Source organism: Hoplias malabaricus, chromosome 1, assembly GCF_029633855.1.
Source record: "Hoplias malabaricus isolate fHopMal1 chromosome 1, fHopMal1.hap1, whole genome shotgun sequence".
Lineage (NCBI taxonomy): Eukaryota > Metazoa > Chordata > Actinopteri > Characiformes > Erythrinidae > Hoplias > Hoplias malabaricus.
Window position 1 is genome coordinate 52,737,941 of NC_089800.1, and position 21,252 is coordinate 52,759,192.

The 21,252-nt window shown below is 42.3% G+C and overlaps 2 protein-coding genes across 5 annotated transcripts in view; one reads left to right on the plus strand and one right to left on the minus strand.

The window, feature by feature from the left end:
* Positions 1-16,118, plus strand: zgc:162872 (BAR_ACAPs and ArfGap_ACAP domain-containing protein). Of its 2 annotated transcripts, XR_010802079.1 has the most exons (23): positions 1-201; positions 299-356; positions 2,305-2,424; positions 3,493-3,546; positions 3,758-3,816; positions 3,917-4,100; positions 5,081-5,125; positions 5,210-5,305; positions 5,395-5,469; positions 7,723-7,826; positions 7,908-7,959; positions 8,206-8,306; positions 8,566-8,677; positions 9,169-9,344; positions 9,623-9,692; positions 10,046-10,137; positions 10,281-10,360; positions 10,534-10,688; positions 10,776-10,885; positions 11,014-11,124; positions 11,222-11,283; positions 11,477-11,749; positions 16,058-16,118. XR_010802079.1 is itself a non-coding variant. In XM_066666733.1 (22 exons), the coding sequence occupies exons 1-22, from the start codon at positions 149-151 to the stop codon at positions 11,647-11,649; spliced, it is 2,142 nt and encodes a 713-aa protein (XP_066522830.1). In that variant the 5' UTR covers positions 1-148; the 3' UTR covers positions 11,650-11,922. The 2 variants fall into 2 exon arrangements, 1 of the variants encoding a protein (XP_066522830.1); XM_066666733.1 differs by lacking the exon at positions 16,058-16,118 and having other exon boundaries at positions 11,477-11,922.
* The window catches only part of LOC136693149 (coagulation factor IX), a 12,733-nt gene continuing 4,889 nt past the window's right edge, over positions 13,409-21,252 (minus strand). For 2 of the 3 annotated variants that reach the window (XM_066666736.1, XM_066666734.1), the window contains 8 exons: positions 20,638-20,719; positions 20,089-20,246; positions 18,934-18,958; positions 18,024-18,137; positions 17,726-17,863; positions 17,090-17,292; positions 16,870-16,984; positions 13,409-16,571 (listed from right to left, as the gene is read on the minus strand). In XM_066666736.1, coding sequence (XP_066522833.1) covers positions 15,973-16,571; positions 16,870-16,984; positions 17,090-17,292; positions 17,726-17,863; positions 18,024-18,137; positions 18,934-18,958; positions 20,089-20,246; positions 20,638-20,707 — 1,422 coding nt within the window. In that variant the 5' untranslated portion in view covers positions 20,708-20,719 and the 3' untranslated portion in view covers positions 13,409-15,972. Of the gene's footprint in view, positions 16,572-16,869; positions 16,985-17,089; positions 17,293-17,725; positions 17,864-18,023; positions 18,138-18,933; positions 18,959-19,366; positions 19,980-20,088; positions 20,247-20,637; positions 20,720-21,252 lie in introns of those variants that run through there. The other variant, XM_066666737.1, reaches the window with a different exon arrangement.

The window sequence follows — 21,252 nt, forward strand, 5'->3', positions numbered from 1 at the left end:
GGAAAGAATATTAACGCAGAAATAAACAACAAATAGTAAACGAAATCAACACACTAACAGCGTCATCACGAAGCCAAGGAGTGGATTTAACGCCGGAGTAATGCCGTTGATTCAGGCTTGAAGATATACCCGTGTTTAACTCCTCAATATGGACGGATTCCTGCAGTTTGAGGAGTGTGTGCGGGACTCGCCTTCATTCAGGTAAACAACAACAATAACTCCCACACATAAACACACAAATGTTTCCATGTTTTCCTTAATCTGATTATTCATGTGCATACTTCTGACGTCATTACAGACAGTCGCTGGAGCAGAACGAGCGTGAGGTAGAGGAGCTGGAAGGACGCATAGAAAAGGTAGCGATAATGTTACCTGTGTGGGGCTGTATAGAATTACCAGCACCCTAGATTCCGTGATTGATTACTGTCCACTTTATCAGAAACACCCCCTTCTACTGACACTCACTGGACATTTTATCAGAAACACCCCCTTCTACTGACACTCACTGGCCACTTTATCAGAAACACCCCCCTCTACTGACACTCACTGGCCACTTTATCAGAAACACCCTCCTCTACTGACACTCACTGGCCACTTTATCAGAAACACCCCCCTCTACTGACACTCACTGGCCACTTTATCAGAAACACCCCCCTCTACTGACACTCACTGGCCACTTTATCAGAAACACCCCCCTCTACTGACACTCACTGGCCACTTTATCAGAAACACCCCCCTCTACTGACACTCACTGGCCACTTTATCAGAAACACCCCCTTCTACTGACACTCACTGGCCACTTGATCAGAAACACCCCCCTCTACTGACACTCACTGGCCACTTTATCAGAAACACCCCCCTCTACTGACACTCACTGGCCACTTTATCAGAAACACCCTCCTCTACTGACACTCACTGGCCACTTTATCAGAAACACCCCCCTCTACTGACACTCACTGGCCACTTTATCAGAAACACCCCCCTCTACTGACACTCACTGGCCACTTTATCAGAAACACCCCCCTCTACTGACACTCACTGGCCACTTTATCAGAAACACCCCCTTCTACTGACACTCACTGGCCACTTTATCAGAAACACCCCCCTCTACTGACACTCACTGGCCACTTTATCAGAAACACCCCCCTCTACTGACACTCACTGGCCACTTTATCAGAAACACTCCCCTCTACTGACACTCACTGGACACTTTATCAGAAACACCCCCCTCTACTGACACTCACTGGCCACTTTATCAGAAACACCCTCCTCTACTGACACTCACTGGCCACTTTATCAGAAACACCCTCCTCTACTGACACTCACTGGCCACTTTATCAGAAACACCCCCTTCTACAGACACTCACTGGCCACTTTATCAGAAACACCCCCCTCTACTGACACTCACTGGCCACTTTATCAGAAACACCCCCCTCTACTGACACTCACTGGCCACTTTATCAGAAACACTCCCCTCTACTGACACTCACTGGCCACTTTATCAGAAACACCCCCCTCTACTGACACTCACTGGCCACTTTATCAGAAACACCACCTTCTACTGACACTCACTGGACATTTTATCAGAAACACCCCCTTCTACTGACACTCACTGGCCACTTTATCAGAAACACCCCCCCTCTACTGACACTCACTGGCCACTTTATCAGAAACACCCCCCCTCTACTGACACTCACTGGCCACTTTATCAGAAACACCCCCCTCTACTGACACTCACTGGCCACTTTATCAGAAACACCCCCCTCTACTGACACTCACTGGCCACTTTATCAGAAACACTCCCCTCTACTGACACTCACTGGACACTTTATCAGAAACACCCTCCTCTACTGACACTCACTGGCCACTTTATCAGAAACACCCTCCTCTACTGACACTCACTGGCCACTTTATCAGAAACACTCCCCTCTACTGATACTCACTGGCCACTTTATCAGAAACACCCCCCTCTACTGACACTCACTGGCCACTTTATCAGAAACACCCCCTTCTACTGACACTCACTGGACATTTTATCAGAAACACCCCCTTCTACTGACACTCACTGGCCACTTTATCAGAAACACCCCCCCTCTACTGACACTCACTGGCCACTTTATCAGAAACACCCCCCTTCTTCTTCCACACACTTGAGAGTACCCCACCATTCAAAAATATGTGGGGTGGACAGCACAGTGTTTGTGTGTGTGTGTGTGTGTGTGTTTGTAAGTGTTTCAGAATGAAGGTGGGAGTGTTTTTGAGGAGTGTATGACTGTTTGTTCACTGTGTGTGTGTGTGTTTCAGGTGGTGAAATTGTGTAGTAAGGTGGTGGAGGCTGGACAGATATATGCAGAGTGTAATCAAGGCTTCCTGTCTGCACTGACAGAGTTCACTCACTACCACGACAAGCAAACAGTCATAGCGGTGAGTGTGTGTGTGTGTGTGTGTGTGTGTGTGTCAGATTTGGACCCTTCACTTCCAGTCATTAACCGCTTCATTAGAAACCCCTACCTGGGGCTTTGGTGTGTCGCAGTTATCTGAGTGTTGGTTCTATTGTGAGTTTAATCCCAGGTGGTTCCACAGCCAGTCGTATCTGAGTGTCCACAATAGCACAACTCTTAACTCTCTGTCTTGGGAGGATTCCCCATCACTCAACATGGTCCTTGCCAATCAAGTGTCTGTCTATTGGTGCTTAGTGTTCTCCTCCAAGTGCATTGAGCTCCTGTGATGTAGTGATTGCTGCAGTGATTGGACTTTATCGATGACTATGACTGAAATGACCCCCAAACCCCCAATTATGTTCCTATTTACAGACAAGTCCATATTTTGCAACGTTACAGACAACTGTTATAGATGTTAATTGTGATTGGTTGGCACATACAGAATTAAAAGAAAAGTTCAATAGCATTTACTAGTTTTAAATGAGTACCATTTTTGTTTTTTGTACAGTTTTTTTGTTGTTAAAACTTCATACTTCATAAAATCCTTCTAAAACACAGTTCTATCCAACACTTACCTTCTTCATATAGTACATCTCAATCTATGAATATGCAATTAGTTCCCGTCTCTGTCTCCACCCACCCCTCCACCACTCTCCTGCTACTTTCACTTTACCTGGAAAGCCTGCCCACTTTTCAGATGTGTGATGTCAGAAACCCTGTCTGTCTGAATCCGTGGCTCTCAGACTGTGATTGGAATGATGCAGTTTCAAAGCAGAAATGCTCAGCCACAGGGCATCACCGCTTATTCACTCAGGATGCACCTTCTAGCGTTAAGACCACCCTGCACATGCTAGCAAAGTTAACACTTGATTTTCACTGGATTACTGGAGATGCAACATATTTGTAATGTTGTATAGTTTTCTGTAACCCTTTTAGAGCCCCCTGTGCAGGTTAAACCTGCCCAATAATCTGTGTACGTGTGCGTGTGCGTGTGCGCGTGTGCGTGTGCGTGTGCGTGTGCGTGTGCGTGTGTGTGTGTGTTCTTCTGTAGAATTGCCTGCGTCAGTTTAACCAGGGCCTGCAGGAGATGATTCAGTTCCACACTGTGAGTTGCTCAGTTTATTATATTTACATTAATATCAAGTACAATCAATATTTGTAAAATAACATTTAATAACACGTCGCTCAGAATGCAGTTATATTAGTGTTAAATATAATTATATGGAATACTAGGTGCAGCAGTGTACTGCTGCTTATTAATAATAATAATTATTATTAATATAACGATGATGAGGAGGATGTTTCTGTTTGTTCAGATGCTGCTTGACCAGAGCCAGAGAGCAATCACTCAACAGCTCTCACTCCTTCTGTCACAGTACGTCTGAATCACACAGTCTCTCTCTCTCTCTCTCTCTCTCTCTCTCTCTCTCTCTCACACACACAGTCTCTCTAACACCTCTGACTCATTTGTTCAGGTTTCTGCCTCAGATCCGCGAGGCACAGCGTGAGTTTGTGAGGATAGGGGGCGACGTAGAGTCGGCTGCAGTGAAAAATGCCCAGGTTTCTCCAAATAAACCTGTAGAAGCCGAACGAGCCTCTCACCTGCTGCTTGCCACTCGCAAATGCTTCCAGCACTTCTCCCTGGACTACTGCCTACAGGTAGACAACTACACAACAACTACACCACAAATACAACCACACAGCAGTTATGTAATGCACACCAAATGATTCAGGTACAAAACTACAGAAACAACATAAATCTGTTATAGTCATAATTAAATCATTCATTCATTCATTGTTTGTAACCCTAATCTAGTTCGGGGTCACGGTGAGTCCGATGCCTACCTGGAATCACTGGGTGCACGGCAGGAACACACACACATTTACTCACACACTCACACCTATGGACACTTTTGAGTCTCCAATCCTCTTACCAACGTGTGTTTTTGGAGCGTGGGTGGAAACCGGAGCACCCGGAGGAAACCCACAGAGACACAGGGAGAACACACCTCACTCCTCACAGACAATCACCCGGAGCGGGAATGGACCCCACAACCTCCAGGTCTCTGGAGCTGTGTGACTGCAACACCTACCTGCTGCACCACTGTGCCGCCCGGTAGTAATAATATAACAATGCAATTTATTTCCAAATGATTCAGGTACAAAACTACACAACAACTACAGCACACTAGCCCTAGCCCTAGCCGACTGTAGACCAGTTTAGTGCTAATACAGACTAACTCTGTCTGTATCTGGGGTGTGGGTGTGTGTGTGTGTGTGTCTGTGTGTGTGTGTGCTCTGAGTCTCTGAGTCAGTGTGTGCAAAACCCGGATGTGTGTGTTGGTCCTTGGCTCACCTCGGTGTGTGTTTACCTTTTCTTCTGCTGAGTGTTTACTCAGGATTATCTCTGAACTGCCGCCTGGTCTTTTACTCTGCATTAGTTTGATTGAGTGTCTCAGGCCTGAAAGAGTTAAAGGGTCCGAACGCTGAATTTCCTTCTTTACACTTACTGATGATGATTAAATCTCAGGGAAATTTCCACGTCACACAAGATATTTGCTGAGTTTGTTGTTTTATAGTCAGACTGTATTAACTCACCCAGTCACTCGCACATTCACTGTTTTGTGCTTTTTTTGCAGCTGAATAATTTCAAAGTTCAACAGAAGCTGGACGTCCTGAACTCAGTAAGTGTCCCTTAGAAATGCATCTGAACGCCTGAGAGACAGTGGCAGAAAATAAAGATGAGAATCCTTTTGTGTTGGTTTTAGGTATTCTCTTACTTCCACGCACAGTACACATTTTTCCATCAGGGATACGACCTGCTGAGGGATCTCGAACCCACCATGAAAACCATGGCCTCCGAGGTACAGCACTATCCTAAAATCTCTGAATTTTGAATCTCAAACATTTTGAAAACTTTTAAATATGAACTGGACTGAATGTTTTTCTGCAGCTGGCAAAACTGTCCACTGAGTGCACAGCTAAGAGAAAAGATCTGGAAAACCAGCATCTGCTCGTCCAGCAGAGAGTGAGTACCATAGGGTTTAACACCTTAAGAGTAGTCTATGGAGTGAAGGGGGGAGTGGGTCTATGGATTGAAGGATAAAGTGGGTCAATGGAGTGAAGGAGAGAGTAGGTCCATGGAGTTGAGAACATGTTGGGTCTGTTTGGTTTGGATGCCTGTAGCGAGCCAGAGATGATGTTTGTTTTTTTGTTTCTTTAGGACTCCATGTGATTATGTTTGTTGTTTCTCTGTTTGCTTGTTAATTACATCTGTGGTGAACCTGTTTGTTGTTTGTTTGTATAGGATATATGTGATGATGTTTCTTTGTTAAGGACGCCTGTGATGATGTTTGTTTGCTTTGTTTAGGATGTATGTGATGTTGGTTTGTATAGGACAGCTGTGATGATGTTTCTTTGTTAAGGACGCCTGTGATGATGTTTGTTTGCTTTGTTTAGGATGTCTGTGATGTTGGTTTGTATAGGACACCTGTGATGATGTTTGTTTGCTTTGTTTAGGATGTATGTGATGTTGGTTTGTATAGGACACCTGTGATGATGTTTGTTTTTTGTTTGCTTTGTTTAGGATGTATGTGATGTTGGTTTGTATAGGACAGCTGTGATGATGTTTGTTTGTATAGGACACCTGTGATGATGTTTGTTTGCTTTGTTTAGGATGTATGTGATGTTGGTTTGTATAGGACACCTGTGATGATGTTTGTTGTTTGTTTGCTTTGTTTAGGATGTATGTGATGTTGGTTTGTATAGGACACCTGTGATGATGTTTGTTTGTGTAGGACACCTTTGATGATGTTTGTTTGCTTTGTTTAGGATGTCTGTGATGTTGGTTTGTATAGGACACCTGTGATGATGTTTGTTGTTTGCTTGCTTTGTTTAGGATGTCTGTGATGTTGGTTTGTATAGGACACCTGTGATAATGTTTGTTTGTGTAGGACACCTTTGATGATGTTTGTTTGCTTTGTTTAGGATGTCTGTGATGTTGGTTTGTATAGGACACCTGTGATGATGTTTGTTGTTTGCTTGCTTTGTTTAGGATGTATGTGATGTTGGTTTGTATAGGACACCTGTGATGATGTTTGTTGTTTGTTTGCTTTGTTTAGGATGTATGTGATGTTGGTTTGTATAGGACACCTGTGATGATGTTTGTTTGTGTAGGACACCTTTGATGATGTTTGTTTGCTTTGTTTAGGATGTCTGTGATGTTGGTTTGTATAGGACACCTGTGATGATGTTTGTTGTTTGCTTGCTTTGTTTAGGATGTCTGTGATGTTGGTTTGTATAGGACACCTGTGATAATGTTTGTTTGTGTAGGACACCTTTGATGATGTTTGTTTGCTTTGTTTAGGATGTCTGTGATGTTGGTTTGTATAGGACACCTGTGATGATGTTTGTTGTTTGTTTGCTTTGTTTAGGATGTCTGTGATGTTGGTTGGTGTAGGACACCTGTGATGATGTTGGTTTGTGTAGGACACCTGTGATGATGTTGGTTTGTGTAGGACACCTGTGATGATGTTGGTTTGTGTAGGACACCTGTGATAATGTTTGTTTGTGTAGGACACCTTTGATGATGTTTGTTTGCTTTGTTTAGGATGTCTGTGATGTTGGTTTGTATAGGACACCTGTGATGATGTTTGTTATTTGTTTGCTTTGTTTAGGATGTATGTGATGTTGGTTTGTATAGGACACCTGTGATGATGTTTGTTGTTTGTTTGCTTTGTTTAGGATGTCTGTGATGTTGGTTTGTTTAGGACACCTGTGATGATGTTTGCTTTTTGTTTGCTTTGTTTAGGATGTATGTGATGTTGGTTTGTATAGGACACCTGTGATGATGTTTGTTTGCTTTGTTTAGGATGTATGTGATGTTGGTTTGTATAGGACACCTGCGATGATGTTTGTTTGTGTAGGACACCTGTGATGATGTTTGTTTGCTTTGTTTAGGATATCTGTGATGTTGGTTTGTATAGGACACCTGTGATGATGTTTGTTGTTTGTTTGCTTTGTTTAGGATGTCTGTGATGTTGGTTTGTATAGGACACCTGCGATGATGTTTGTTTGCTTTGTTTAGGATGTCTGTGATGTTGGTTTGTATAGGACACCTGTGATGATGTTTGTTGCTTGTTTGCTTGTTTAGGACGCATGTGATGATGTTGGTTTGTGTAGGACACCTGTGATGATGTTTGCTTGCTTTGTTTAGGATGTCTGTGATGTTGGTTTGTATAGGACACCTGTGATGATGTTTGTTGTTTGTTTGCTTGTTTAGGACGCCTGTGGCGAGCCTGTGGTGGTGCTGTGTCCGTCTAATGGAGGCACTATAGAGGGTTATCTTTTCAAACGCTCTCGCAGGAAAAATAAAATGTGGAAAAGGTGAGAGAAAGAGGAAGAAAAAAATCATATACTTTCTGTATTTATTTCTTTTCTAATCCCTCTCTTCTTCTTCTTGTTCAGGTGTTGGTTTTCCACCACTGACAACCAGCTGCTGTACTCCAAGACACACAAGGTAGTTGTGAGTAGTAAGGTGGTTGTGTTTGAACTTGTATTGATTGTATTAGGTTGGTTGTTTGTTTGTATGTATTGTATATGAATATTTTTGATTGCATTTATGTGTTACTTGTTTTTGTTTGTTTGTATTGGTTGTGTTTGTTTATATTGATTCTTTTTTTATTGTGTCTTTTTTTGATTATTCAATTTGTTTGTATTGATTTGTGTTTGGTTTGTGTTTTGTGTGTGTTCTGTTTGTGTGCAGGAGCAGCCGATGGTTTTGTTTGACGACTTGCGTCTCTGCGCAGTGAAGACTCTGGATTCTGTTGATCGGCGTTTTTGTTTCGAGCTCCTGAGCGTACAGAAGTAGGTTTACGGAGTGAGGTGTAGTGTCATATTGATGTAAAGAGAGCTTAATGGAGCTGTCTTGTATCTTGTTCACTTACTCATTCAGTCACTCGTCAAAACTCACAGGAGTTTTTTGGGGTGATATTTCTCACATAATCACTCATAATAAAGCATTGCTCCACCAGGGGTGCTATTCTACTTCACATCAATGACAGTTAATGTTCTTGGTATTGCAATGTATTGTTTGTATAAACTGTGTGTGTGTGTGTGTGTGTAGGTGCTGTGTGTTACAGGCTGACTCTGAGGAGTTAAAGATGGCCTGGATGAACGCAGTACAGAGTTGTATTGACCTCGCGTACAGAGATAAAGTGGACTCTCAGCACACTCAGGTTTTAATCTCATAAATCCACATTAAAAATTATAATTTTGTATTTCATATAAGTCTAGATTCAAGGACACAGTGGCAGTAGGGCAAGAAGAGACACTAAGGCATCTCTGCTCCCAGTCACTACCTACAGCTCTTACTGGGGAATCTCCATATGTTCCCAGGCCAGCTGACAGATACAGTCCCTCTAGTGAGCCCTGGGTCTGCCTCGGGGCCTCCTCCCATTTGGCTGTGCTCCAAACCTGATCACGGAGAGTAAGCCCAGGTGTCCGGCAGAGAATACTCAGTTCAGCCACTTGTATATATCCTTAAAATATCCTTAAATATTCATCATAGATAAACATGACTCAGTAACCCTTTACAGGCTACATATCAACTGCATAAGCCCTTTATGACACATGACATGAGGCATATGCGGCACACATCAGTTAAACAGAGAGGAGGCAATTGTTACCCATTTACCCAATGTGTGTGTGTGTTTGTGTGTGTTTCCAGATGAAACCCTCTCCCCCTGTACCTGTTCCTAACTCCACCCTCTTATCGGCTGCTCTGGGCGTGGCTCTCGGTTGTCACGGTAACCGCAGCTGCTGCGACTGTGGGCAAGCTGAGCCCCGCTGGGCGAGCGTCAACCTTGGCATCACCATGTGTATTGAGTGCTCTGGGATACACAGGTCTTTAATGATCAGTAACACACTTCTTATAACATCAATAACACAGTCCTTATATCGTCAGGAATACACTTCTTCTATTGTCAATAACACACTGTCATCAATGATAGCGCATGTAGTATATCATTAATTATACACTCTTTAATCACTGTGTGTATTGAGTGCTCCTGGATACACAGGTCGTTATCAGGAACACACTCCTTTTTGTCATCACTAAGGAGTGTGGGGCGGAGCTGCATTATCTAATTGATGGTGATATTTATATCAAACCTGTGTTTCAGGAGTCTGGGTGTTCACCTGTCCAAGGTGCGTTCTCTTACTCTGGATTCATGGGACCCAGAGCAGCTGAAGGTAACCAAGTGTCCACCTCACAAAGGCATTATTCAGCCTCATTAGCTGCCATTAAAGTCAAAAGTTTGCAATCTGTATTGTTTTTACTTGAGGTCATATAAGAACCCTATTGTATTAGTATGGGCATTGCTCTATTGATGGAGAACGTAGCACACAGATCTCTTTTGTGTGTGTCATTTGAAGAGAAGAAACAACCATGAATGTGCATATCTGCGGTCCCAACTTTGACAAGGTTGCTACACAGCGTTAACCATCTTTTGCCCTCCATTTAGAAAACTTTCTGAGACTTTCTGAAACTTTAGAGATACTTTCTGTGCTCGTATTTGTGATGGATGCTTTATTTGTTCCTGTAGTTGCTGTGTGTTCTGGGTAATGATGTTATCAACAGCATTTATGAATGTTGTCTATCTGAGGGACTGGAAAAGCCCAATCCACAGAGCTCACGGTAAGAGCATCAGCACAAATACAAACGCAAGCGCACACACACAAACTCACACACCCACACCTTAGCGCTCACATACTTCTATAACACTCTGTTATTTCATCTCAATCTCTCTCTTGCTCTCTCTCTCGTATTCTCTCTCTCAGCCAGGTGAAGGAGGTGTGGATTAGGAGGAAGTATGTGGACTGTAGTTTTGTGAAGAAGCAGTGTGAATCTGCTGATGCTGGTGGGCTTCTCCCTGTTCTTATAAATGCATCATTGATATTTTTACTAAATTGTTACTGATATTGTTAAAGATATATTTATTTATTTATTTATTTATTTATTGATTGATTGGTTGACAGGTGGAGACTGCATTAGGTAGATTACTGAATTTTGTGTGTGTGTGTGTTTCCATAGCGACTGTAAAGTTGTATTTGGGGCAGAAGCTGTACCAGTCGTCTCTGGATGGTGAGCTAGTCTCCATGGCGACAGCACTGGCACAGGGGGCTGAGGTAAACTGGAGTAACCACACGGAGGCTGGGAGGACGGCTCTGATTGGTGCAGCTATTGGGGTAGGCTCCTCCCCTTTTTATTATAGTTCATCATTGTGTGTGTTTAGATTGTGTGTCTAAGCACAACTTCCCTGTGTGTTTGAGCAGGGATCGTTACTGGCCTGTGAGTTTTTGCTGCAGAATGGAGCGAACGTGAACCTCAGAGATCAGCATGGACAAGCTGCACTACATGCTGCTGCCACACGTGGGCACACTGGGTAACATACATTCTTACTCTCTCTCTCACACACACATTATGCATGTACATGTCCATCACTGTATGTGAAGTTCAGTGCTACAATCACTGAGAAATGAAAGGTGACAGGGCTGTGCTGTGATTGGTCAGTCAGGTGTGTCTGCTGTTAAAGAGAGGAGCCAATCAGTACGCAGCAGATGAAACAGGGAAGGACCCGCTGAGTATAGCTGTAGAAACGGCTCACGCTGACATTGTCACATTGTGAGTGGTGTTCTATAAATGCAAAATCTGGTAATATATAACTATGTATATGTGTGTTAGCCTTCTAATCCTGAACGTGTGTGTGTGCATATTTTAGATTGCGAATGGCCAGGATGAATGAGGAAATGAGGGACTCAGAGGGGTTCTTTGGATCTGTGGGTAAGACACAACTAGGTCACACTGGGTCATAGTGGATATAACTGCTGCAGGAATCAGATCTTCTGGATTGAAACAGATATTCAGTAGATTGTAGAGTGGCTATTACTCTTCAAATCCATTTTTGCCGCTTGCTGCAAGCATCATGTCAATGGATGTCCAACTCTCTCATACTCTCTCTCTCTACCTCTCTCAGGAGATGACGAAACATTCCAGGACATATTCCGTGATTTCAGCGACATGGCATCACATGACCCCGAGCGCCTCACCCGCCGTCAGTTCAGCCACAACACAGACGAGGATGAGGAGGAGGAGCAGGAGAGGAAAACAGAGAGATTTAAAGATGAAAAGACAGAAAAGAATAGCTGAGGGGAATAGAGGACGAATAGACAGGAGAAGGGCTGAGAAGGAGTGGTGTGATGAACAGAAGAGAGGAGCTGAGGGGGAATGGAGGGATTAACAGACAGAGGTGAGGAGCTGAGGAAGAATAGAGGGATGAGATGATGTAGGAGAACAACCATGTGGAAATAAAGAGGAGATGAATGGGAAAAGGGGGCATGTGAAGATACAGGAGAATAAAACTGAGGGATGGACAAGAATGAAATATAGATGAGAAGAGCAGTGAGGAATGGTAGGATGAAAACGAGGAGGAGAAGAGCTGAGAATGAAGTGCAGGGCTGAAGAGATGGAGAAGGAGATTAGAAAGAAGCGATGGATAAATTGGGAATTCCTGACATGCGCACGGATAAATAATGCTTTTATGGATGTTAAGGACAACATTCAGGCCACTAAATCTTATAATTTTATCTTTAATATTAATACACACAGGCTGTGTATAATCTCTAACTTGAAATTAAATGCTCTGGAGCAGCTGCACATGAGCACAAACTCACCATGCTCAGTGTTAAGTGTGGACCAGAGAAAACTACACTGGAATGATGGAGATCCATCCATTTGGATTGATTTGGAGAGGAGTCTTTGTTCCAGAACCAAACATCCACCATCAGCACCTGACCTTGTGGCTGAATGCCATCAAATCCTCACAGCAATTGTGTTCTAATATGTAGTGTAAAGTATTACCAGGCGATAAGATACTGTTACCGCACCTGAGGAGCAAGCTCCTGCATCAGAAGATGTGACGTGGGATGAGCAGGAGTCCACAAAGGTTTGTTAGTTTACTGTAGCTAGTACGTAGCAGGAGTAGCTAGTAGATTCACTAGCTGCATTTCTCTAGCTATAAAGCTAGTTTTCATGTAGTGGAGCTCTGTTATTTGGAGTTATTTGTTAGATTATGAAGATTTTGTAACACTGTTGGTTTGGAGTTTGGATTAGTGCTGGGTTAGATTTGGGAAGTGCTCCATGACTATAACTGTTGGCACATTCCATACCAATGCACATAGGTTTAGCCTAATATTTTTCTTAGCTGTGTAATACAAGTAAAGATGTTTGTGAGGACTTATTTTATGGAGGTCATCCATTTCAGACACTTTTAAACATGCTTTTGTGAAGATAACCATGAGGCTAATGTTTTTCTCACAGGCAGAATAAGCTCATGAGTACCTTTCATTAACCTACTTAGTGAAAAGCTGTTTGTGTGCTGTAGTGACTTGCTGTAAACAAAGGAATTGGTGTAAAAAGGGACAGTTTATTCTGTATAAACATTTACAGATTAAATATTCTAATATGAATATGTATAATTCCACTTTATGTTCAGCTGTTGTGGGTGATAATTTGAGGCCTGTCTGTCTTTTGTATATTCGATAACAAAACCTCAGCTGTATCAAACACTAGCACTGAGAGGAGTACAACACAAATGGGTTCCTAAGGAGCTAACAACACGCATAACAATATATTTATAGAGCACTGTTGTTCTTTTATAGCTTTTCCCCTCCGTTAGCTCACATAACAGGGTTATAAGTGCAATGCTACTTAATTAGCACTCAGTAGCTGTAATGTTAGCTAACTTCCATCTGTTTCCTGAAGAAAAAAAAGAATACTCTCATGTTTTTCTTGATTTTAAACAGCATATTCTTTTACGGTCCTAAAATTAAAGGTTGAAATTTAAGATGTGGTGTTCATGAACAATTTCTTGAAATTGAAGTTTAGATTCCTTAGAGCAGTTTCCTTGATATTGGGTGGTAATATCTGCTGCATCCAGGCCTCTAAGTGTCAGTATAATCCAGTAGCGGTAATAAAATGTAAAGGCATAGGCATCTTACGTTCTGGTGATGCGGGCACATGCCAGTGACATCTGTACCTTACGTACGGGTGACAGTGGCATATGCCGTTGAAATCGGCATCTTACGTGCAGGTGACAGTGGCATATGCCAGTGGTATCGATTTTTATTTTGGTGACAGTGGCATATGCCGATGACACTGACATCCGTTTTTACATTGGCCTATACTCCAATTCATTGTTGAACGTCTGCCAGTAGGCTAAGTTTAGCTAGCACACATATGCTACTAGCATGTAAACGAACCAAACAAGTAGCTAGATAGCTAGCTAACATGCTACAAACATAGCATCCCATATTCACACACAGTCCAATCTCACTGTGTTTATGGACACTTGAACTACAAGCATTTCCCAACCTAATATCACAATATATGTCTGCGTCAGGCCCACAAAGCCAAGAACTGAAAAGTAACTTATAGGTGCCAGTATGGCAAGTCGTTTTAACATTAAATAACTTCTATCTTTAATTAAAAACTGGATATCTCCAACAGATATTTGATTAGTGACAATTATATTTTGACTAGTCAGAATCACAATTTAAGATATCTGCATTTACAATCTTACTAATAACAGTAATTTAAGATGTAGTTTGCCTAGTCAAATTTTCTTTTAAGATATATCTAATGACGTCAGCGAATTCGTCATCTGATGAGTCATAAATGTGCCGTAGCGGTTGCCAGGTGTGTTCATTTTAACCGAATTTGGGCTTATTTCTCTGTAAAGTCGCTTACATCGTAATAACACCAGCCGATGCTCCAGCACTGAGAAATGTTTATAAGTTTATTTACATGTCAGGGACTACTGGGGGAAATACAGAAAAAAATCTACAATGCTGAAGTTGGCTTCTTATTCAGATATTCTGTTCCACCTTAAATGATGCAGTAATTGCATTCTGTCGCTAATAGATGGCAAAAAAGCAACCCACGACTAAATGTTTTTAAGTGACTTTAGTGCAAATGTAAAACCCACTATAATGTGTAGACTTGGCAACTTTTACATGACACTAAAATGGGCTATGTATGTCAGCTATGTTTTGACTAGTCAGAATAATAATGTAAGATATCTACAATCACATTCTGACTAGTCAGAATTATCATTTTAAGATATCATATACTCCTAAACTGGTGCTACAGATGAGGTATAAATAGGTGCCACAGCACCACTAGGTGCTGGCACCTATAAATGACTTTTAGTTCTCGGCTTTTTGTGCCTGACGCAGACATATATTGTGATATTAGAACGAGAAAAGCTTGTAGTTCAATTGTCCATAAACAAAGTGACAGTGGGCTGTGCTCAATATGGGATGCTATGTTTGTAGCATGTTACTAGTTTGGTCCGTTTACATGCTAGTAGCATACCTGTGCTAGTTATAGCCTAAACATCCATGTGCTAGCTAAACTTAGCCTACTGGCTGATTTTCAACAATGAATTGGAGTATATGCCAATGTAAAAACAGATGTCAGTGTCATCGGCATATGCCACTGTCACCAAAATAAAAATCGATACCATTGGCATATGCCTCTGTCACCTGAACGTAAGATGCTGATGCCTTTTCATGTTATTACTGCCTCTCGTATAATGGCTGCTTTAAAATGTGGAGTAAAACACCCATTTGCTCCTTAAACTGGCTGTGGTTTTGACTCTGCTCTAATTGTGGTTACAGATTAGCCTACATGTTAAACTGCTGTTACATTAAAACCGTACTGTGTTACTTTGTCCTGGTTTTAATACATCCTTCTGTTCATGACCAACTCTCAAGTCAAAAATACACCATAAATTTGACTGAAATAATGTTGCAATGTCTTAATAATGTGTCTTTTTTAAAAATATATTAATACAATAAAATATATTTAATGAAATGACAGATGCTGTGTTTCATTTGCAGTGCTGACCTACAAATTTCAATTTTTTTCCCCCCATTTTTTTTAGGTCCATTTACCTCAGTGGCCACAGATTTTCCATACTTCTGAGACGATACAGCTATATTAAGTAGGGGCACCCACTGCTGACACATTTTGTATTATCTGTAGAAAAGCGTGAAATGGGACCTACCAGAGCAGTTGTAAATTAAGTCCTCTCTAATGTTGAAATGAAAGGTATTATTAGTGAGGACCAATCTGCCTTTACGTTTTTTAGGAAGGTTTTACACTAGATATTACAACATCGTAGTGAGGAATTAATGGTGTTCTTCCTCATACACTCAGGTAATTGATGTTGTTTTTGAATTATTAGTTCTGGATGCCAACTTGTCCTTACTCCAGAGAATGCTATGCTGGGGGATGATAAACCTCTTGGCGACTTGGCATTGGTCATTGATCGCACCGAACATGGACCTGTGCTAGAGAGCAGTGTATATAACTGAACATCTGTGTCAGCAGTGGTTGAACCCTAAAATGTCAGCATTGACAACCTATTCTACAAAGACACATTATATATTAGTTCATTTCTTTATACAATCATGAATCAGTGCTGTTTTGTCCTGTGTTTTTTGTTCTGGAGACTTCCTCTTCCTCCTGTTTCCTCATCTCATCCTGTATCCAGGGCAGGAAGTTGCCGAGGCGAGTGTAGACTCCGAATTTGCCTTTAGCGGCACACCCCTCACCCCAGCTGACCACGCCGGTCAGGAACACTGTTCCTCTGAAGTTCACTACGAAGGGCCCGCCACTGTCCCCGGTGCAAGCATCACTGTCTGCTTCCAGAAACCCAGCACAAAACATGTTGTCTGTGATCAGCTGGTCAGTGGTGCGCATGCACTCCTCCTGGGAGACCACCGGGAGCGTCACCTTCCTGAGGAACCGAGAGGAACGCCCTAGGAACGATGTGGCACCCCAACCCGACACCACACCCCTCTGGCCCTCCAGCCCCAAAGCTCGAGAGAGATGGGTATCCGGCAGACAGACAGGTGAGGCCACAGCACTCAGCTCCACTTCCTGAGCTAGGAACAGCAGAGCCACATCGCTGTCAAATGTGAACTCATGGAAGTGAGGGTGTACAACAACCTTCTTCACAGAGATCTTCTGCTCACCCTCATCCACGCGGAATTTATCGTAATCACCTGTAAATACAAACACAAAAGGCTAATAATTAGTTTTACTATGTCAGTTCATCACATTACATAACAACCCCCTAGCAACACCCTAGCAACCTTGGAAACATTAAAGCAACTGGCTGGAAATCTAAAACAATGACCTAGCAACTACTGGGAATAACATGATCCGCTTAGCAACACTCTAGCAACCACCAGAAATACTTTAGTTACAACTCCTTAGTAACACCCTAAGAACTGCCTAAAAACCACAGCAACAATATTCCTGTGATATTTGTTACTCCTGTAGAGATGAAGGGGAGCTAACCAATGGTCACATGGTCGGGTGCTTCCTGTAGACAGTGGGCTGCAGTGACGACCCAGCGTGGTTTGATCAGGGTTCCTCCGCAGAAGCCGCTCTCGTCTTTCTTCCGCAGCAGAACCTGCAGAACACACACACACACACACACACACACACACTCATTAAAACTCCACCCACTTGCTATTAGCTACTACACCTAAACTTTAAACGACAGAGGCTCCCCCACCTGCCATGGACTCCCACCCTGTTTCTGAAGCTGACCTCCCACGATCCTATTCCCTGAGTTTTCAGAGTCACCAATTTCAGGGAGAGACCCATTCTTCAGGTGGGTGTGGTTTGAGAAGAAGGGGGTGTGGGTTTGATTTAAATCATCCAAAAGGGAGCGCTGGAGAAAGCCCTGACTCCATTGTTTTCCACACGGATACTTCACTAAAATGGTAAACACAAAAAGCACTATAAAAATACATTTTTTTGTATATTTTAAATAATAAATCTCACATTGCTATGCAATCATCTACTGTGTCTCATAGCAACCACTTGAAGTAAAAAATAATAATGACTAGTAATGCCCTAGCAACCACCTGGAACACTTAAACAAACCTATAGCACTACCCTAGCAAACTAACAAAACTGCGAAACACAAGCTCCATGCTTCCCTCTAGTTTAGGATTAAAAATCAGCATGTAATAGTTCTTAAATATGAAAACATGTATATTATGATGTGGATGTGGGAACATGATTCTGAATAAATAAAAATATCCAGATTCCCAGGATACATTCCTTAAATTAGGATTCTAGTTTTCATGATGTTCTCAGGACGTGATTGGTCAGTTTATGTTATATGTTATTATTATTGTTATACCTGTCTCTTTGCAGCTTTTTCCATCGGACTCCAGTTCATATCCTTCAGCACAGCTGCAGTTGACACTCGTGCGTGAGAGGGCGGAGTTACTGCAGTAATGTAAACAGCCTCCATTTTTATATTCGCACTCAAACACCTCTATGGGAAACACACACACACACACACAGATCATAGTTATGGGCAGAAAACAACAGTATATTTCCACTAAGAATGTCAGACATATACATTTGACCCGGGGTCCCCAAATGTGATTGATATTATGTGAATATACTGAGCGGGAATGAACTTGTGAACTAACCTGTTTCACAGTGTTGTCCAATGTATCGTGGTGGACAGGTACACACATATTCCTGACGATCCACACTACACACCCCTCCATTTAAACATGGATTATCTCTGCACCGTGCCAAACCTGTAGAATTTGAAGAAATTTGTAGAAGATTTAAAACTGCAAAATCATAAAGCTCATCTGTTGCTGGTTTTGTGTTCGTTGTCTTTTAGCCCTTCACCAGTGACACAGGACACTGCCCAGAGGACACTGCGAGCTGGACTACTCTCAATCCAGCAGTGACACTGAGGAGTATATAAACTCCAGTCCCCAATGCTGTGTCTGATCCACTCACACAACACAACACACACTAACACACCACCACCACGTCAGTGTCACTGAGTGCTGAAGAACTGGATGAAAGGGGACTAACAAAGTATGCAGAGCAACAAATGGATGACTTACAAAGTGCTCCTGTATGATCAATGAAGCTTTTGTAGTGACTTGTAATGTCATAAATGACGTTGTGTTTATGTACACTATACTGCAAAAAAATTGTGGAAACCCCTTGAATTGAATTCAGCTGCCCCCATTGTCACCAAAGTGGGAACTGAAAGACAGCCTTAGACATGGGTTCTGAGTTCTCTGGGGTAGTGGTGGATATAAACCCTGACACTGGGCTGTGGAACAGTGGAACTGTGTTCACTGAGAGATGGAACTCCATCCAGTTCCTCTGGGATGAGTTGGTGTGGTGTGTGTGATACAGATGTAATCCTCCAACATTAGCACCTCACTAATGTTTACATGACCGAACACCACCAAATCCTCACAGCAATGTTCCAGCATCTAGTGTAAGGCTTTCTGAGAAGAGTAGAGACTTATTGTAGTAAAGAGGACCACACTCCTGATTAATGCGCAGTGTGTATGACAGAGTACTCACTTTTGTATCTGTACCAAAACTCCATCTGCCAGAGAAATAACAACAGGTCAGTAACGTCCAGACGTCAAAGACCACCCTTCACTGATTTAATTTCCAAACAAAACTGCCATTTGATACAAACATAATTTTAACAGAAAATGAGCCTGAGATTAAATATAATCTTATAAATGTCTGCAAGAAACTCGCTTTCAGTTTCTCACACATATGTGGAGCTACACCTCCAAAGGTCAGTCCTAGAAGTTGGTGACACACTCTAAGACGTACCAAACCATCAGTGATGTTGAGGTCTGGGCTCTGGGACGGTCAGTGCATTACTCTGAGAAACACTCACAGCTTATTTTCTTTTTTTTTTCCTTTGTGTCTACAGTACCCATCAAAAGTTTGGACACGTTCACTCAGGGAGGGTTTCCTTTGTTTTGGACCTTTTTCTTACCCAAACTATTGATGGGTACTGTATGTCCGTTCATCAGTGCAGGGCTTTCTTTCCTTCCTCTCCAGCTCCACATCCTTTCAGCCCCACTGTGTTGAGTTGTTCTTCTCACACTTTAAGGATATACAACAGCTGTGGATGTGTCCACATCTGGAGCTGGATCTTCTCTCTCTGAGAGATGAAAGCTTTCGCTGCTGTTTCTCTGGATGGGGCAGTCATTATGAGATACCAGGTCCATCCATCCATCCATCCATTATCTGTACCGCTTATCCAATTTAGGGTCGCGGGGGGTCCAGAGCCTACCTGGAATCATTGGGCGCAAGGCGGGAATACACCCTGGAGGGGACGCCAGTCCTTCACAGGGCAACACAGACACACACACATTCACTCACACACTCATACCTACGGACACTTTCAAGTCGCCAATCCACCTGCAACGTGTGTTTTTTTTGGACTGTGGGAGGAAACCGGAGCACCCGGAGGAAACCCACGCGGACACGGGGAGAACACACCAACTCCTCACAGACAGTCACCCGGAGCGGGAATCGAACCCCCAACCTCCAGGTCCCTGGAGCTGTGTGACTGCGACAGATACCAGGTCTTGCATGGTTATGTGTTCCAGTTTCTCTGTGTTTTATATCTAATTAATATCTTAATAAATATCTCCTGGGAAATCAATCAGTCGTTTTGACTGGAAATCTATTTTCTTTAGTGTTTGCTTTTACCGTTTTCTCTTTGCTCTGAAAGATCTCTGCAGCCTCTTCCTGAGAACACACTTCTTCATAACATTCCCGCTCCAGATTCCCTGGCAACATCTCCTCCAGGAAATAATTGGCTCTTCGTTTCCGTAGCAGCTGTACCGCATCCTTCCGCTCCACAAACACTGTTTGTCAAGGTGTTATAACACAGTCATTGTCAATAAACTCATTACTAAAGTGGGACGTATGAGTGGAGTGAAATATTCCACAACACTGATTGGTCAAACACATATTTCTGCTGTTTGCTTTTTTATATTTATTTCATATAGTACTCTATAGTGTTTTTGAGGGTTTCTTTCTTTCCACTCCTTTTTGCACTGTTTGACAAAGAAATTAAAGTGGAGAACACTAACTGTGGATTCTGATGCATGAGCTCAACACACTTGGAGGAGAACACTTCCTTCTTATTCAGCTATACACACTTGGGGAAGAACTGACACCAGCTAGCGAAGCTCACGCTGATCTGCTCAGTCAAACAGCAGAGTGACCCACAAAGTGGTCAATGTAAACACTGACCTGCTGACTGCAGGCCCAAGGTAAGTGTCCCAAGGAAAAGAATCACAAACCAATAGGTGGGTTCAGACATCAGGCCTCAGCTCTGTGAAGAAAAAACTTTAATTACTGGCCGTCCTGCATCTTGGAATAGTTGTTGGAATAAAGTTGATAAAATGGCTAAATGAGTGGAATGAACAGAACTTATTGAATAAATAATATTTATGAATGTGATAATTGATTATTTTTGTGTTCCCTCTATAACGTGCAACACAAGGTGAAGAATCATATTGCTTTAAAGACCTTAATAGAACTATATTTACTTTATAGAAATTCAATAATGTTTCACTGAAACCTCCAGACCACTAGGCGTCAGTATAAATTTGTGAAGAAAACCTATTAAATAAAACGACTGACTGCTAATAATAATTGCCTTTATTTATCCAATTAGCAGGACAATGATTATCATTATATCCTCTAATATTCCTATGGGATTTGTAATGAAATATTAATGCTAAGCTAACACATGGACGCATGGGCATTTTATGGCAACCCAAGTTTAAAACTGACATTTGAAGTGTGTAACAGATTTAGTGAAAAATTATCTCCTGTATGGAAGAGATTTACAAAATACTAGAG

What these genes read in the sequence shown, in the direction of transcription:
- zgc:162872 (XM_066666733.1), top strand. Translation starts at nt 149, where the DNA reads ATGGACGGATTCCTGCAGTTTGAGGAGTGTGTGCGGGACTCGCCTTCA. An exon ending in AGCTGGACGTCCTGAACTCA is followed by an intron (nt 5,126 to 5,209) that starts GTAAGTGTCCCT and finishes TGTTGGTTTTAG; the next exon opens with GTATTCTCTTACTTCCACGC. An exon ending in GGGACCCAGAGCAGCTGAAG is followed by an intron (nt 9,693 to 10,045) that starts GTAACCAAGTGT and finishes TTGTTCCTGTAG; the next exon opens with TTGCTGTGTGTTCTGGGTAA.